Source organism: Fundulus heteroclitus, unplaced genomic scaffold, assembly GCF_011125445.2.
Source record: "Fundulus heteroclitus isolate FHET01 unplaced genomic scaffold, MU-UCD_Fhet_4.1 scaffold_39, whole genome shotgun sequence".
NCBI lineage: Eukaryota > Metazoa > Chordata > Actinopteri > Cyprinodontiformes > Fundulidae > Fundulus > Fundulus heteroclitus.
In genome coordinates this window covers 107,484-126,350 of record NW_023396803.1, presented here as the reverse complement: position 1 = coordinate 126,350, position 18,867 = coordinate 107,484, and the positions used below count along the sequence as shown (strand labels likewise).

Here is an 18,867-nt window from a genome sequence, read left to right as displayed (position 1 = left end):
GGACGGAGAGGAGGGGAGGGCGCCCCCTCGTAGCTCTGCTTGAACAGCAGGATGCGCTCACAAAAACCTCACGACAGCCGACTGAATTTCAAACATGTTTGATTTTCACCGATCGTCCGATTCCTGATCTGGAGGTAGTCGTGAGAAGCCAGTCCCCCCTCCTCCCCCCCTCTACGATCAAGCTGAAATTCGGCCGATTCAAAAAATGCTCGCACGACTGAAGAATCGGCCCGAAAAGGGGAAAAACTCGTACAGTGTACGCCCGGCTTAAGGAGGAGTGAAAGCAGCTTGTCAAGACTTGATGCAATCTACTGTGTTCCCTTATTTGGGAAATAGTTTGACCAATCTGTCTGAATGATTTGCTTGAATTTGACTTTGTAATTTGCATGGAGATGACGTGTAGTGAATTGGAGCTATATAAATAAAATTGAATTGAAAAGTTTTAACATGAATCAGGGTTTCCAGGCTTATTATACTTTACTCGTGCCCTTGCCAGGCTACATGTAGTTTGTTTATTTGACACGTCCCAATGCTTAAGAGCAACAGAAAATGGTCAATAAAGTTCCCGTTTGGGATAAAATCTACTGAAATAAATAGCTGTTATTAGCTTAACGCACACTACGTTGACGCTGCGTGTTATAACTGATGTAAACTATTTTTTATTCCAAATATCTCAAACATCAAGCTGAGATGTTTGAGATATTACTGCCATAGTTGTAGACATTCATGGGTGCTCTAGTTTCTCACTTGAGTTTTTCCTATTTTCTTCACTGCCGAGCTCATGTTTAAATGAAGGCAAGAGTGCTTGGAATACTGAACAAGGATGACGTATTTCCAGACCCATCCCTGGTTTGATCGGCATCTGTTGATAGGCTCCCTTCTTGGTAAGAGCACAGTGTGTGGCCAGTTGCATTTCAGGAAAGAAAGAAAGCGGGTTACAAAACCATGCTGAGCCTAAAAGGGACAAGCTTCCTGAAAATGAAGTGGAGTCAAAACTAAGATATTTGTCTATGAAATGTAGTGGAGTAAAAGTAATGAGTTGGGCATGCTCCGATGGCGCAGAGGTAGTGTGCACGGAGGGGTAGTGTGCACGGCCCATATACGGAGGCCATAGTCCTCGACGTGGTTTCGATTCCGCCATGTGGTCCTTTGCCACATATCTTGCCCCCTCTCTCAAAGCCCCCTTTTCTTTGAGTCTACTGTATTAAAAATTAGCCACTAGTGCCGTAGAAACCCAGAAAGAGTTAAAAAAAAGCCATACATTTCCCCAAAAGTAAGATACTCAAAAAATGCAGAACTCCAATAAATGTACTCTGTTAATGTCAACCACTGCTCTTGACTATCTTTTTTGTTTCTTTTAGGATACCGAAATTGCTGCTGAATGCAATCATGTAAGTTTGTCTATTCAAAAGCAGCCTGTGTCTTGTTCTGTTTGTGCTTCTGCTCATGACAGTGTCTGGTATGTATAGAATGGTGGCAGGGGTTTGGCCCTCCTACTTTACAGTTCATCTTCCTAATGTGAAAGCTCAATGGTTTTCCGTTTTTAATAGTTTTAGTTCAAAACCATTCTTTTGGTAAAATGAAACATTCAGAAAATAACATATCCACCATAACTAATCCATGCAACTGACTTGTAACATGTATGCTTTCTTCTCCAGCTGCTGTGGAACTATAAGTTGAACCTCACCACTGATCCAAAGTTTGAGTCTGTGGCTGTTGAAGTCTGCAAGACGACAATCTCTGAGGTCAGAAGCTAACATCAAGCCTTTGGCCTAACAGTCAGACTGTTTCTTACATTTTATGTAGGAATATTTAGTTGACCATAAATTCTAAATTAATTTATGTAAACTAACCAGATAAATGTGCTAAACGGAAATATGAGTAAAATAGTATGAGCTATGTTATTGCAGAGCTAATTAGATTTTTTTTATGGATTTTGAAACTTTCTTTTTAAATTGGCTTGATAAACAGCAAAACGTATCTGGGCGTCAGTTAGTCCTCTGATCCAGGAAGTTTGAGTCAGGGCAGGTCAAACTGTTTTCCAGTTCCAATGTTAAATAGATGTTAGTGCTAGATTAGAGTTCACAAGCACTGATTGTAGTCTAAAAAAATCTTCCAAACGTGTCAGAACGTTCTCTACCTGCATAAATAAAGGTTCCATAGTAATGATTTTAAAAACTGTATTGATGAATTAAGATGATTGGTGTTTGGTCACATTTTGAAATGTAAATCCCTGCCGCTTACCCGCTCTCGTCCAACGATGGCATTTCTTGGCATTCTTTCAGGGTTTAGGAAATGGGATGAAAAAAAACCCTCCTTTTCATATTGTCACGATGGCCATATCGAGAGTCACTCAGCAGACACCGAAGTAGCAGTATTTTGTTGTTACCATTATATTTGTACGGGACAGAGCTGTCTGCTTCACCACTCTAAACAGCTTGTCCGACCACTAGATGCCGGCTACGCAGGTGCACTGCCTGCTCTAAATTTAGTCATTTGACATCATTTGAGGAATGCCCCATTAAGTCAGTCAAAGATGGCACTGAAAGCATACCTATACATAACTTTTCAAACAAGTTCAACATTTGATGGAGCGAACATTTGATGGAGTTCCTTTACAAAGTAAGGTTTCTCTACACGCAGATTAAAGAATGTGCTGCAGAGGAGCTGGGGAAGGGCTTCCTTGTCTCCTGTCTGGTGGATAACCGTGGTAACATCACTGACTACCAGTGCAACCAGTACATCACTAAGATGGCCAGTATCATCTATAGTGATTATCGATTGATCTGCGGCTTCTTGGACAAATGTCGGGATGACATCAATACTCTGCACTGTGGAAGCATCAGCACTGGAGAGAAGGTAAGCTGTACATTTTACACTGGCAATTCAATAATGTACAAAAGCGAAAGGAAAATTCTCTTATTTGAGAGCTCTAAAGCAACGGTTCCTATAGCCCAGTACTTTGTAGATATATTTTGTCATTGGTTTGAGTTTCAAATGCTCTTGGATATTGTTTTGCACATCTAGAGTCAATAAGTTTGCTTATTTCTTTCTATGTATCATTGAGTTTATAAACGTACTGTTTGACTTGTGCAGGTTTTGGGTTAACCGAGGTTGAGAGGTTCCGACTAGAGATAGTTGGACTCACCTCAACGCATCGATCTGGCTCTGGAACCAGTCTCCTTGAGAGGGGTTGGACATTCTTCCACTCTGGAGTTGACCCTGGTGAGAGGCGCTGAGCTGGAGTGGGCATACTTATTGCCCCTCATGTCGGTGCCTGTACGTTGGGGTTCATCTCGGTGAACGAGAGGGTAGCCTCCCTCCGCAAACATGTGGGAGGACGGGTTCTGACTGTTGTTTGTGCCTATGCGCCAAACAGCAGTTCGGATTACCCACCCTTTTTGGAGTCCTTGGAGGGGGTACTGGAAAGTGCCCCTCCTAGGGACTCCCTCGTTTTGCTAGGGGATTGCAACTGCGTGGAAAATGACAGTGGGGCAGTCAAAGCGGCAGGCGGTTCGGCTGGTTGCTGTGGCAAAAACACGGGCGTGGAAAGAGTTCGGTGAGGCCATGGAGAAAGACTTCCATACGGCTTCAAAGTGATTCTGGTCCACTATCCGGTGTCTCAGGAGAGGGTAGCTCTTCAAAGACCTCCTTAATCCCACCAACACGTCTTCCATTGAGAAAGCAGAGCCTAAGGACTCTGGGTCGGGTTCTCCCATCTCTGGTGCTGAGGTTGTTAAAAAGCGCCTCGGTGACAAGGCCCTGGGGTGGATGAGATGAGTACCTTAAGGCTCTGGATGTTGTGGGGCTGTGGTGGTTAACACGGCTCTGCAGCATTGCGTGGACATCAGGGGCAGTGCCCTTGGATTGGCAGACGAGGGTGGTGGTCCCCCTATTTAAAAAGGGGAACCGCACGGTGTGTTCCAACTACAGGGGAATCACACACTTAAGCCTCCCTGGTAAGGTCTATTCCGGGGTGCTGGAAAGGAGGGTCCATCGGATAGTCGAATCTTGGATTCAGGAAGAGCAATGTGGTTTTCGTCCTGGCTGTGGAACACTGGATCAGCTCTACACCCTTAGCAGGATCCTGGAGGGTGCATAGGAGTTTTCCCAACCAGTCTACGTGTGTTTTATGGATCTGGAGAAGGCATTCATCCGTGTCCCTCGGGGGGTCCTGTGGGGGGTACTCTGGGAGAATGGAGATTGGGGAGGATGTACTACCCCTAGTGGAGGAGTTTAAGTATCTTGAGGTCTTGTTCACGAATGAGGGGAAAATAGAGCGGGAGATCGACAGGCAGATTGGTGCAGCGTCTGCTGTGAAGCGGGCAGGGGAAGACCCAGGACACGATGGAGGGACTATGTTTCTCGGTTGGCCTGGGAACTTCTCGGGAAATGAGAAGTTTCTCCAAGCAAGTACAGACAAATGAAGAGCAACAACATTAATATGATGGACCATTATGAACAGAGTGGGTCAAACCAAAATATAATTTTACTCAGCGCCACATATGTTTATATCTGATTATCGCGCAAGGTGCTGGGACTATTTTTATCCACAAAAAGGACCATCAAAACATTATCAGGATGGAGGCTTGGTGTATATAACTTTATTTTATCATGATCAAAGTTCTTTTTATGAGCATATCATGTGGCTATATTCAATTCAATTCAATTTTATTTATATAGCGCCAAATCATGAAACATGTCATCTCAAGGCACTTTACAAAGTCAAGTTCAATCATATTATACAGATTGGGTCAGATTATACAGATTGGTCAAAAATGTCCTATATAAGGAAACCAGTTGATTGCATCAAAGTCCCGACAAGCAGCATTCACTCCTGGGGAACCGTAGAGCCACAGGAAGAGTCATCTGCATTGTACATGGCTTTGCTGCAATCCCTCATACTGAGCAAGCATGAAGCGACAGTGGGAAGAAAAACCACCCATTAACGGGAAAAAAAACCTCCGGCAGAACCGGGCTCAGTATGAACGGTCATCTGCCTCGACCGACTGGGGGTTACAGAAGACAGAGCAGAGACACAACAAGAGAGACAAACAAGCACAGAAGCACACATTGATCTAGTAATCTGTTCTACATTAGATGGTAATAGCAGGTGATCTGTCTTCTCTGGATGATGTCACAGTTAACAGAACGTCAGACCCGGTGTGCCTACTATGAAGAAAAAATGACAGAACAAAAAGGTAAAAGATGAAATAACAATCAAGAAATGCAAATTGGTAAATAGTAGGAGAACTCAGCAGAGTGAGAAAAATAAACCCTGATGTCCTCCAGTAGCCTAAGCCTATAGCAGCATAACTATAGAGGTAGCTCAGGGTAACATGAGCCACTCTGACTATAAGCTTTGTCACAAAGGAAAGTTTTAAGATTAGTCTTAAAAGTAGACAGGGTGTCTGCCTCACGGACCAAAACTGGGAGTTGGTTCCACAGGAGAGGAGCCTGATAGCTAAAGGATCTGCCTCCCATTCTACTTTTAGAGACTCTAGGAACCACCAGCAGACCTGCAGTCTGAGAGCGAAGTGCTCTGTTAGGAACATACAGGGTAATCAGAGCTCTGATATATGATGGAGCTTGATTATTAAGGGCTTTATACGTTAGAAGAAGAATTTTAAATTCTATTCTTGATTTAACAGGAAGCCAATGAAGGGAAGCTAAAATTGGAGAAATATGATCCCGCTTGTTGATTTTCATCAGAACTCTTGCTGCAGCATTTTGGATCAGATGAAGGCTTTGAACTGCATTTTGTGGACTTCCTGATAGTAAAGAATTAAAATAGTCCAGCCTTGAAGTAACAAATGCATGGACTAGTTCAGCATCACTCCTGGGCAGAATGTTTCTAATTTTGCCGATATTCCGGAGGTGAAAAAAGGAAACTGTGGAAACCTGTTTAATATGGGATTTAAATGACATGTCTTGGTAAAAAATAACACCAAGATTTTTTACTTTATTACCAGAGGCCAAGTTAATGCCACCCAGATTAAGTGATTGGTTAAGAAGTTTATTTTTTGAGGACTCTGGCCCAAAGATTACAACTTCGGTCTTGTCAGAATTTAGATGCAGGAAATTTAAAGTCATCCAGCTTTTGATGTCATCAAGACATGACTGCAGTCAAAGTAATTGATTGGATTCATCAGGATTTATGAATAAATATAGCTGAGTGTCATCAGCATAACAGTGGAAGTTAATCCCATGCTCTCTGATAATTTTGCAGATCGGAAGCATATATATCGTAAAGAGAATTGGCCCAAGGACTAAACCCTGTGGTACTCCACAGGTGACCCTAGAGTTTGAGGAAGATTTCAAAGTTCAAAGTTTTCTGTTCAAAGTCTTTGAATTAAAAATTTATTTTGCTTTATAATATATTTGATTAATTCTAATTTTACTTTACGGAATTTTACCCAACTTTTCCTCTTCTTGGGAGGTTTATAGTAACTTAATTTGTTCCTCTAATTCCTGAATCTTTTTGTTTTCTAACTTCTTTTTATGAAATGAGAATGAAATTATTTTACCTCTCATCACTTCTTTCTCTGCCTCCAAGAGGATAGACGCCGATGTCCCTGGTAGATCATTGTAGCCCAAGTATGAAGCCCACTCTTTAAAATATTTGATACATTCTTTATCTTTAAGCAATGATGTATTTAGTCTCCAGATTTTGTTTTGTGAGGTTATTTTTTTATTTATTAGGGATAAAGAAACAGGAGCATGATCACTGACAGCAATTGGATGTGTTACAGCATCTGAAATGTCAGACAGCAGGGAGCTGCTGATTAAGAAATAGTCCAAACGAGAGTAGGAATGATGGACATGTGCGTGTCCCTATAGAATAAATAAACACAGACCCAGGTGACATCATATAAAGTGCTTGTGATTGACTGATCCACAGGAAAGAAGCAGAGGAATAAGATAAAAGAATATAGAGAATTAGGAAAGTGCAGAGAGTGAGAAAGGGTGAAAGAAAAATAATTACAACCCAGCTGTGATTAACAACCATACCGTGCCAATGTGCTCTTGAGCTGTGCATACATTTAAGTTATCACCGTGTTCCATCATTTTTTTTTTATTTTTTATTTTTTAGATTTTTACAGCACTAGTAGCTCGTTTTCCGTACAGTGGGCTGACAGGACAGGGGGTATGAGAGCGGGGGAAAGACATGTGGCAAAGGCGTCGAACCCGGGTCGGCCGCATGGAGGACTAAGGCCTCCGTACATGGGTCGTGCTCGCTAACCACTAAAGCACGCCCCCTTTCTATTCTCTTTTAACAAGTCTCACATGCTTTATATCCACCTGTTAAAAAATAAAGCCACAGAGTGATCTCCCTGAACAGCTGACCATTAATATAAAGTTTATAATAATAATTGATCATCATTGATCTCACAATGGAGAAATTCACTTGTGCATTTTAACCCACCCTCTTGGAGAGCAGTGGGCTGCCAATGTGCGGCGCCCGGGGAGCAATCTTGGGTTAAAGGTCTTTCTCAGGGACCCAGAGTGCAGGCTGTGGGGATCAAACCGGGTACTTATAACCTTCTCAGAGCGCAAGCGCACTGCTCTAACCACTAGACCACCACTTCACTCCTTATCTTCAGCTACTGTAGCCCTGACGCCCTCTGGAATGTATTTCTTCCTAATTGGGAATAAAACTCGCCTTTGATCTAGAATTTAATTTGGAAACTTGTCATTTACTCATAAATCCATTGCTCTGAGCTCTCTGCCCCGACTTCTGATCTGCTCTTTTTGTTTGTAATGCTCGAATTTTGCTAAAATCGGTCAAGGAAGGGTTTTATCAGGCTTCTTACCTCCGAGCCGGTGATCTCGATGGAAGGTGATGATTTTTGCTTGTTCCGTTGAGATTTTCTACTTCTGCTGGAGGAAATCATTGAATGTTCCCTCAACATCCTCCCCTTGCTGCTACGGAATGCTGGCAAAGACGAGGTTGTCTCTCATACTTGACTGACTGTCCGGAATGGATTCCTTCATCTTCCTGTTTTCATCGGACAGCTGAATCATCCCCTCGGTGAGCTTCCTGACTTCCCCCCTCAGCGATTGGTTCTCGGCTGTGATGGAGGCTAGCTGCTCCTGGCTTGTATTCCAGCGACACTCTCGGGGCTTGAAATTCCTAGTGTATAACTTTCACCAAGGCAAGACTGGCATCCAGTCTAGTTAGCTTCTTATCGATGGATTCCAGGACTTTGTTGTAGCTCCTATCTGGAGATAATGTGGAAGCAGTGCTGGTTGAACTCGAACAGGAGCGTTTACTTGATAGTATGTTTGTTTACTTGATGGTGTGCTCGTGGTTATGGAACTTTTCGGCTTCCCCATTACGATGCTGTCGAAACACTCGTCCAGGTAGCTCTCAAGGCTGGTCAAGGTCTCTTCGTCCAGTTTGTTTTATCGTGAAATATGAGACTAGTGTTAATGTTTAAACCTTTATTTAAATTTTCATTATTGGCTTGTTCTTACCTGGGTGGGTTAGGTTGCAACTACATGTATACTGCCATTTTACTTATGTACAGCTCTTGCGAGATCTCAGCCGTTCATCTCCGCCCCCTAACCCTGGGGGGGGGAGGGTATTCTTCAGTAATATTCCAATAAAGTGGACATACAAATACAAAAGGCTGCTGAGAATAGGCATTTATAGTTTCTTTTTTTTTTGCCCCTTACATGTGGACTGAAAAGTTAAATTGATACAGCTGTACTGATTTAAACCTTGTATGTGACCTGCTCAAACTGACTTTCTTTTTGCAGGACATCCATTCACAGGGAGAAGTGATTGCCTGTCTGGAGAAAGCTTTAGTTCGTGAGAATGAGGAGCAACTAGGTGCACACCACATCAGGGACGACTGTAAGAAGGCTATCATGAGAGTTGCTGAACTCTCTTCTGACGATTTCCACCTCGACCGGTACCTGTACTTAGCCTGCAGGGATGACCGTGAACGGTTCTGTGAAAATGTGAGAATGCCCTTTTTGTCTTATCCACAATTACTTTGTGTAATTGTCTAGTGATGTAGTGACAAGACTAATTGTTGTTTTAGGGCTTGATGTCAGAACCTGTGTTTTTGCAAGGACAGGTGCATCTCAGTGAATTAGAATAGCTTTAAAAGTTAATTATACTAATCAAATTCAAAAAGTGAAACTCTTAAATACTTACTCCTCACAAAGATGTATTTAAGCAGTTATTTGTCTTTTTTTTAATACAGCTTGCAACTAATGAAAACCTAAACTTCAGTTTCTTTAAACATTAGCATATTACATAAGACCATTTTGTGTTGGAATTTTAATGTACAGTATGTGTACTCAGTTCTTTGTTGGGCCTCCTTGTATGAATTAATATTACATTCCATAAAGGAAGCACCTGTCAAGGTTCTTAGCAAGCCCAGCTGACCTTAATTGCAGCATTCAGCTCATTGGCATTGTTGACTCTGTTGTATCCATACTCCTCTTGACTCCTGACCTTGGGCTTTTTTAAATCATAGTAATATAAGCTGTACTTTATTGATCTGAGAATTGGTAAATTATTGGGCAGCAGCAGCAAAACATACAAAAAACAGTGACAAGCTCAACACCAGACCTAAGAATATCAAATAGAAAGGTATTATCTAAAAATGTGTGTATGTACTGTAGCTATTATAGCTGCATATATTGGTGGCAATTGTACAGGAGAACTCAAAAGTAATGTGGATGTGTTGCATTGTGCATGTGAAAGTCAACAGTGTGATTTAGATCAGTGGCAGTAAAAATGTAAGCGATTTATTGTACAGAGCGAAAGCACATGACAGGAAAGGTTTTCTGTAGCTATCTGTTCAACAGTGGAGTTGTAATTGTCTGTTGGGGAAGGTATCCCACTTTCTGTCCTGTTTGGGTTGGAGGGGGTGGGCCGGGTTCTCCACAATGAATGACATTTTCCACAGTGTCCTTCCCTCCACTACAGTCTCAAAGGTCTCCAGCCTGACACAGGTCACAGTGTAAGCCTCTGGTCTCATCTCTCGACGTTGAGCTACAGGTGGTTTAGTTTGTTCCATTATACAAATGTGTCTATGAGTGCCCTGGTACTCCACCTCTTCTTGTCCTCTTTTACACCCTACAGCAGCTCAGTCATCTTAGAATTTCTTTAGAAAGTATGAGTCTGTACTGTCAGTGGTGTACAAGGTAAAGAGAAAAGTAGAAAACACAGTCCCTTGTGGAGCCCCTGCACCAGTAACCCCCATATCAGACAGAACACTGCCCAGATGGACAAGTTGGGGCCTGTCTGTTATTCAGCCAGTTATACAGGGGCAAGCTGATCAATAGATGTAGTCTGGATCAAAATTATGTACAGGGACTGATCGTTCGGGTTGCTCTGTGCTGAGTGGCCTTCAGCTCTTCTGCATTGTTAGGTCTGGCGTATTCCATCTTCCTCTTCACAATATCCCAAAGATTTTCTATGGGGTTAAGGTCAGGCGAGTTTGCTGGCCAATTCAGAACAGGGTCATCATGGTCCTTAAACCAGATACTGGTAGCTTTGGGACAATGTGCAGGTGCCAACTCCTGCTGGAAAGTGAAATCTGCAACTCCATAAAGTTGGTCAACAGCAGCAAGCATGAAGTGTGTTGTAAAACTGCCTGGTAGACAGCAGGGTTGACCTTGGACCTCAGAAAGCACAGTTGGACCAACACCAGCAGATGACATGGCACCACAAACTATCACAGACTGTGGAAACTTTACACTGGACCTCAAGCAACATGGATTCTGTGCCTCCCCTTCCTCCAAAACCCGAAACTGTGATTTCCAAAGGAAATGCAAAATTTACTTTCATCAAAGAACATAACTTTGGAGAACTCTGAAGCACTGACTCCAGCTGCAGTCCAGTCTTTGTGAATCTCCCCCACATTTTTGAAGGGGTTTTGTTTCACAATCCTCTCCAGGGTCGGTCATTCCTATTGCTTGAAGACCTTTTTTTTTTTTTTTTTTTTTTTTTACCACATCTTTTCTTTCCCTTTGCCCCCCTATTAATCTGCTTGGACACATAGCTCTGTGAACAGCCAGCCGCTTTAGCAATGACATTTTGTGTCTTGTCCTCCTTGAGCAAGGTGTCACTGGTTGCCTTTTGGACAACTGTCAAGTCTTCCACATAATTGTGTAGCCTACTGAACTAGACCGAGAGACAATTTAAAGGCCTTTGCAGGTGTTTCGAGATAATGATTAGAGTGTGGCACCAGGTGTCTTCAACATTGGGTCTTTTCACAATACTCTAATTTGGAGATTTCATTAGTTGTCAGTTATGATCATCAAAATCAAAAGAAAATAACCAATTGAAATATATGTCTGTGTGTAATGAATGAATGTAATATACAAGTTTCACTTTTTGGATGGAATTACTGAAAAAAGTATATTCTTTCATCATAATCTAATTATATGACCAGCACCTGTATTTTATTCCATTAATGTTTCCAGTCAGTAACCTAATAGGTCCCTGTTTTGTAATATTTTGTTTAGATATGTCCAAGTTTATAATGTGTGAGAAAACTACAATTTGTTGCTTATTCAGTCAGTATTTAATACAAGTGGCACAATAAATAGTGAAAAATACGTTTTTTATATTCAGCATATTGTGAAAACAAAATATAAAACAAACAAAAAGATCCTCTTGATACAAGAGAAAAATCAGGTTTTTAAGAAAATGGACGCTTATCAATTAAGCGTTAGTCAAGCGATAAGATCAATCAACTTTAGATTAACTCATTAATTGATAACTTGCATCCCTACTTATAAGATAAGATAGGCTTTATTGATCTCACGTTGATCAATCTTTACTGTATTTTAGTCCTGGCCTGGAATTAGGGGGTAAAATTGGGTAAAACGTCATCTAGTGTCCCCAATTTAAAATCTTTAGACCCCAGGATTTATTTAAACATGGTAATATGTACTAGAGCTCAAGGTGAGGTATTGTTCCTGTGAGGTACCAAAGTGAATGCTTTCTGCTGCTACTGTTAATACTGCTGATGTTACTGCAGCTGCTACTACTATTAATGATGAAGACGGCCAAATTCAACATAGATAAAATATAAAAAAAACAGTGTATAGTGATCTTGAGCAGATCTTATATTTGAGATGAATAATGAAGTGCAGATGATATGCAAATAATGACGCATCATACCAGGGAATAATTTAATCAAAATCTAAAGCAGGAGCATGTCTGTAGATGCGGTTAAAGGCTTCACTTCTCATAATAGTTTTGTACTTTTGTTTTCTCAGACACCAGCTGGGGAGGGCAGAGTTTACAAATGCCTCTTCAATCACAAGTTTGAGGAGGCAATGTCTGAGAGGGTGAGTGCAGTTCATGCGCTGTTCATATCATTGTTTTTCTTTTTTTTTTTTGCACAGCATTGTTTAATTATTACTAAAGAGTAAACATATTCAGTCAGTTCATAGTCAGTTTGCTAAAGGATACAATGGGATAAAATTCAACACAGTTGATTTGGCTTGATTCCATACTAAGTGGTGTACATTTTCAGGTCATTTTTTAAAGTTTTTGATATTGATGGTGTGTGTCTTCAGTGTCGCGAGGCGCTGACTACTAGACAGAAGCTGATTGCCCAGGACTATAAGGTGAGCTATTCGCTCGCCAAAGCTTGCAAATCGGACCTGAGGAAGTACCATTGCAACGTGGACACAAACATGCCTCGAGCCAGGGAAACTCGTCTTTCCTACCTTCTGCTGTGCCTTGAGGCTGCTGTACATCGAGGTGAACACCTTTTCACTTATCTAGACCAGTTCCAATCAATAATTTGTGGGAATTTGTTGTTAATGACACAGGTTTTTTTGGCATATGTTGTGACTGGTTACAGAACTATATGGGTGGAGGTGTTTTGAATCCTAACTTCCCTAAGGGGAACTGCAACTCTACATTATGTCTTTTGATCCATAAAATATGTTTCAGGTCGAGTCTTAAATGGTGAATGTCAGGGAGAAATGATGGATTACAGGCGGATGCTGATGGAAGATTTCTCCCTAAGTCCTGAGATTGTGCTGCACTGCCGCAGTGAAATTGAGAATCATTGCTCTGGTTTGCATCGGAAAGGTCGGACACTGCATTGCCTGATGAGGGTTGGCCGAGGAGACATGGGAGCCATTGAAACCAAATGTCAGAAAGAAGTGAGTGAAATATCTTTATGCTCATTTGGACCATAAAGGATTGGCAAATTGAAAAAAAAAAAATGAAGTTTTAAGTTTTATGATTAGGTGCTGTACTTGTTAGCCTTGTGCCAAGTCTACCTGTCAAATCATTTTAAGACATACATTTCTAAACTGTTGCTGATGCCAATGCTAATGTACTCTCATCAACTGAATTGTAGTAGCTTAATTATCATACTTTGACTTTTGGGGACCTGTAATACTTTAAGAAGATGTTCTTTTTCCAAGCATACCAAACACGCAGTTTCCACTGCATTACTTTTAGGACCATAAAAACAACAGAGTAGTCCCCTCTGGTGGATAGCTTGTACCGGACATTTGTGTTTAATGCTAGTTAAAACTGCATGTTCATTGTGCAGGCCAAACAAAGTGGACCTGAGAGAACCCTAACACTTAATTTGACAATAATGGTTATTACTATTACAATCTCTTGACCTTGCTGCGGTCACCCCAGGTTCTTTTACTGAATAATGTGGTGTTTCAGGGGCGTGCACAGTATAATAACAGTGTTCTGTTTATCACATTGGTGGAGAGGATACTATAGTGCAGAAATGTCGTAGCTGACCCGTTTCCCCTAATCAGTCATTCTGTCCAATTTAAGTATGTTAGGCTCTGTGCCTCCAGAGTCTGTTTATCTGTAATCTGAAACAGTTCAAGTGTCAGTTACGGAGAAAACTCTGTCCATAAAGGTTGTAAACGGAATCGGTGACAAAGGGCCGCCTTGGCGGAGTCCAACTCTCACTGGAAACGAGTCCAACTTACTGCCGGCAACGCGGACCAGGTTCTGACACCGGTCATACAGAGACCTAACAGCCCTTCTTAGAGGGCCTGGTACTCCATACTCCCAGAGTACCTCCCACAGGACCCCCCCGAGGGACACGGTCAAATGCTTTCTCCAGATCCACAAAGCACATGTAGACTGGTTGGGCAAACTCCCATGCACCCTCCAGGATCCTGCTAAGGGTGTAGAGCTGATCCAGTGTTCCACAGCCAGGACGAAAACCAGACTGCTCTTCCTGAATCCGAGATTCGACTATCCGATGGACCCTCCTTTCCAGAACCCCAGAATAGACCTTACCAGGGAGGCTTAAGAGTGTGATTCCTCTGTAGTTGGAACACACCCTCCTGTCCCCCTTTTTAAATAGGACCACCACCCCAGTCTGCCAATCCAGGGGAACTGCCCCCAATGTCCACGCAATGTTGCAGAGTCGCGTTAACCAACACAGCCCAACAACATCCAGAGCCCTAAGGTACTCCGGGTGAATCTCATCCCACCCTGGGGCCTTGTCACCAAGGATCTTTTTAACAACCTCTGTGACCTCAGCACCAGAGATGGGAGAACCTGACCCGGAGTCCCCAGGCTCTGCTTCCTGAATGGAAGATGTGTTGGTGGGATTAAGGAGGTCTTCGAAGTATTCCGCCCACCGACGCACAACGTCCCGAGTTGAGGTCAGCAGTACACCACCCTCACTATAAACAGTGTTGGTACTGCACTGTTTCCCCCCTGAGACGCCGGGTAGTGGACCTGAATAGCCTTGAAGCCATACGGAAGTCTTTCTCCATGGCCTCTCCAAATTCTTCCCACGTCCAAGCTTTTGCCTCAGCGACCTGCCGAGCCGGCTGCCGCTTTGACTGCCAGTACACGTCAGCGGCTTCCTTCTACAGCTTGACAGCTCCCTTCACTGCTGGTGTCCACCAGCATGTTCGAGGGTTGTAGCCGCGACATCCACGACAATCTTGCGGCCACAACTCCGACTAGCCGCCTCAACAATAGAGGAACGGAAATTTTCTCTCAAAACCTTGTAACATCACATTTCCACATTAAACCTTTATGCAGCCTTTGCAAACATTCTTAATATTTGTCCAAACTTTTTATCATAAACTGGATTAGACAGAAGTCAATGACATCACCTTTTCTCTTTGTTCCTAGGGCCAGCCTCTCATGTCACTGCTGCACCGTTAGGTAGTCACTCGCATCTGAGAATGTCTAAAAAGAGACTAAAATCTCTCTGTTAGCACATTCCAATTATATTGACCAGGTTTCTTTGCAAATAAATGAGCAGAAAGCAAGATAGAAGTGTCAATACTAGTCAGTAGAAAGGTGAACCAACAAAATTTATAAAGCCACCACCTTTATCCGCTGGAAGATCTCATCTTATCTTTTTTTTTAAGTTTGTTAAAACTTATCATAAATTAGTCATATCTGCTTATCCCTGCATGTCCAAATTTGATTATGACTTCTTACCGTACGCCTGCAAAAGCTCACTTCTCAGTCTTTTGTTGGAAGAAAGGTGGCATTTCAGGATTTACGTCTGGAAAGCAATAGCTCAGGAAAAACATTTATGTTAGTATTTAGGTAAGGCATGCAGTCAAAACCTTGTCCTCTTACTGTCATTATATCTATCTTTATCTTTCTAATTCCTGGCTGATCCTGGAAAATATATTGCAAATTTATTGCAAATACCATGTTTTCAAAAACATCTTTTTTTTTAATATTTGTAAAATTACATTGAATAAAGTCCCTTTTTGTCACTGGAGATGCCAAGAACTTAAAGCAAATAAAAATTAAACAAAGAAATAACCAAAGTACAAGAAAATAAACAAACCAAAATGTCTCCCAGGGAGCACAATTATGTTTATCTCATTAATACACAGATTATTGACTTATTTCAGACTTTTGATTTCAGTCTGGTCCTTTTGACCATTTGAATTTACGGCTCCTTTGCCTTTAAATATATAACCTTACAAATCTCAGTTGGTCTAAGTTAAAATCTTTTAAAGTGAACTGACTTACATTTTGTTCAATATAATTATTCATGAGCACAAGCAATGAGTTTCTGAACTTCTAGTGCTTTTTGGAATGCCCCCCCCCCCCTAATTCAGCACATCCAGAAGACTGTTTAAAACAAAGCCAAGAACAATAATCGAACTATACAGATCCTTCAGAGCTAAAGCTCCCACCATTTTGCCAGAAACACCGCCCTAGAGCATTGTTGACCTTCATGCTTAACAGACCACAACTCTATAAATAAAAAGATCCTCTAAGCAGTAAGCCCTTTTGTGTATTTACAATATAAGTGTGCAGTTATTATATGACCAGTAGTTAGTAGTTCCTTTTCACCCGTCCTGTAAACATAATCTGAAAACCTTTTCGAGCTCTAGTCCATCAAGGCCAGAAGACACCAAGCCAGATGAGCAATCTCTCCCTAATGTTAACCTCATGGTTAGATTTGTTTTATCATATCCTTTTGTCCTTTTTCAGGCCAAACTGTCCCTCCGAGATCCGCCTTAGCCCAGCCAACTGGACAACATCAAATGACGTGCTTAGCGTGGCCTTTTTGATATCTTGAAGCTCGTCAAAATTCTTCTCTTACTTGCAGTAAAATTCTAGTTAAAAATCTCCCTAAAAAAACACATCATGTCCAATTTAATTTTATACAGTTTTGATCACAGCCAAAGAAAACATTCTACCTGCATTTTATACATGTATTAAATCAAAGGTCATGTGCATAATTGCTCATATTCTCCTCATATATTTGATCATATATTACTTCTCAAAGTATATTTAGAGCTATCTTTCAAATGGACAGGTTTGTTATGAATCATTAATGTTACAACCAATTTCTTAATCTCTGTATTTTCATATTACGTAGGGCTAAAAACAAGTGATAGGATCTCTGCTTTGCTGCTGTTTGCCCATCCATCCATTTTCCAAACCGCTTAATCCCTCGCGGGGTCGCGGGGGTTGCTGGTGCCTATCTCCAGCGTTCACTGGACGAGAGGCGGGGTAAACCCTTGACAGGTCGCCAGTCTGTCGCAGGGCAACACAGAGAGACAAACAGGACAAACAACCATTCACACCTAAGGACAATTTGGAGAAGCCAATTAACCTAACAGTCATGTTTTTGGACTGTGGGAGGAAGCCAGAGTACCCGGAGAGAACCCACGCATGCACAGGGAGAACATGCAAACTCCATGCAGAAAGACCCTGGGGTGTACTCGAACCCAGGACCTTCTTGCTGCAAGGCAACAGCGCTACCCACTGCACCACTGTGCTGCTGTTTGCCATTCTATTAAAATACTAAATACTAAAATCACAATTTAAGAGCCTCTAAGCAGGTATTTCTACAGCTGTCTTGAGGTTAATTTTGGAGTACACCAAACCAAACCTTTATGTGCAGCTTATTTTCATTTCAAATTATTTGTAACAAACTGGAAATATTTTTCGTTCAAGATATGTTAAGCTCTCTATTTATCTATTTAATTTGGGCCAGACATTTAACGTGAAATGCTAAACTTCAAGTTTTTTTTCTTTAACATTCTCTCTCTTTTCCTTCTTTCAAACTTTGAGTTAAGTATTTAATTTTTATTTGAGGTCTCTGAAATTAATCTGTTTTCAGGGCTGCATTCGCCTCAACACAAATAAACATTTCCAAAACCTTGATATTTGTAATTTAAACTGAAGCACGTCACACATTTAAGAAAGATTTAGACACAAAAATGAGACATTCAGACAAACAAACACAGACACACGCAGGCCTGTTTTTTCACACTATTTTTTACACAGATCTGTGGTCTTTCATTTTTTAAATGTTTTTGCTTAAGAGCCAATGCTGAATTATATAGTTCTTTAATATCTAACGCGCCGCAGTAACTCCAGATGGGTGTGCGGGTGGCAAAACAATGACCCCGACCATGGTCATTGTTCGACTTACCGGCAATTTTACGCCGCGGCTCCGTAAGGATACGTCTCTTCGTCTCGCAGACACTTGGATCCTTATTCCTTTATAACACCAGTGTTTCCCGCAGCGCTATCTTTGCGAGGCGGCTGCCTCGCCAAACTCACGCTACCGCCTCGCTAACATTCCAAAAAAAAAAAAAAAAAAAAAAAAAGTAACTCGATCTACTTTCATGTTTATTTGACATTAACACGCGGTTGTTGTTGCTTTCGCACGTGCATACAGTGATTGGCAGGGAAAAAACAGGCGAAAATACATGGATACGCCACCCCAACCCCACCCCGCTCCACGAGTCAAAAGTCAAAAACAGCTCAACAGATTTTACTTTCACAAGTGGAGCAGCCAGCTTTCACCATACTGCTCCGCTTGATTTATGCATGTATATAGTTTTATTATGATTCATGCAGGGAGTATTTCAAATTATGTGGACACTACAATGGGAAAGTATGAGAGGAAAGGAAGAACAAGAAGAAAAAAAAATAAAAAGAAAAGGTGAAAGAAAGAGGAGATAAAAGGGAGAATGATAAAACGTCTTCAGTCTGGTTCATCACCTGCAAAGAGAGATGTAAAAAGAACAACACAACCAACGGATATAGTATAACAGATAAAGTAACACCTTGATAGCATGAATTATATGTATTATTATTATTTAATCCGACATGTATAATGTGGTAGCTGAAGTTAAAAAAAATATGGGCTTTCTGTATAGAAGTGAATCTCTAAGTACCTGGAACCCAGCACCTGTAGGTGTTTGTGAGAGTGCACTTGTGTATGTAAAGTTTATCCAAAAGAAAAATGCTCAATAGTGGTTGTGAACAGCCAAACACTAGTCCCACCAGAACACCGAGGCAGGCGCCGGGGGACCCAAAACCCCAGACGCCCAAAGGGCCCCCCAAAGCAACGGCACCCAAGAGGGGCCAACACAGGAAATCTGCCCCCC

General features: G+C 41.6%; 1 protein-coding gene across 1 annotated transcript in view; it reads left to right on the top strand.

The window, feature by feature from the left end:
* The window catches only part of LOC105923080 (Golgi apparatus protein 1-like), a gene marked incomplete at its 3' end in the record, with an annotated part of 52,340 nt that overhangs the window by 9,970 nt on the left and 23,503 nt on the right, over positions 1-18,867 (top strand). The window contains 7 exon segments of the mRNA XM_036130875.1: positions 1,362-1,391; positions 1,659-1,745; positions 2,644-2,859; positions 8,764-8,967; positions 12,250-12,321; positions 12,553-12,739; positions 12,935-13,149. Coding sequence (XP_035986768.1) covers positions 1,362-1,391; positions 1,659-1,745; positions 2,644-2,859; positions 8,764-8,967; positions 12,250-12,321; positions 12,553-12,739; positions 12,935-13,149 — 1,011 coding nt within the window.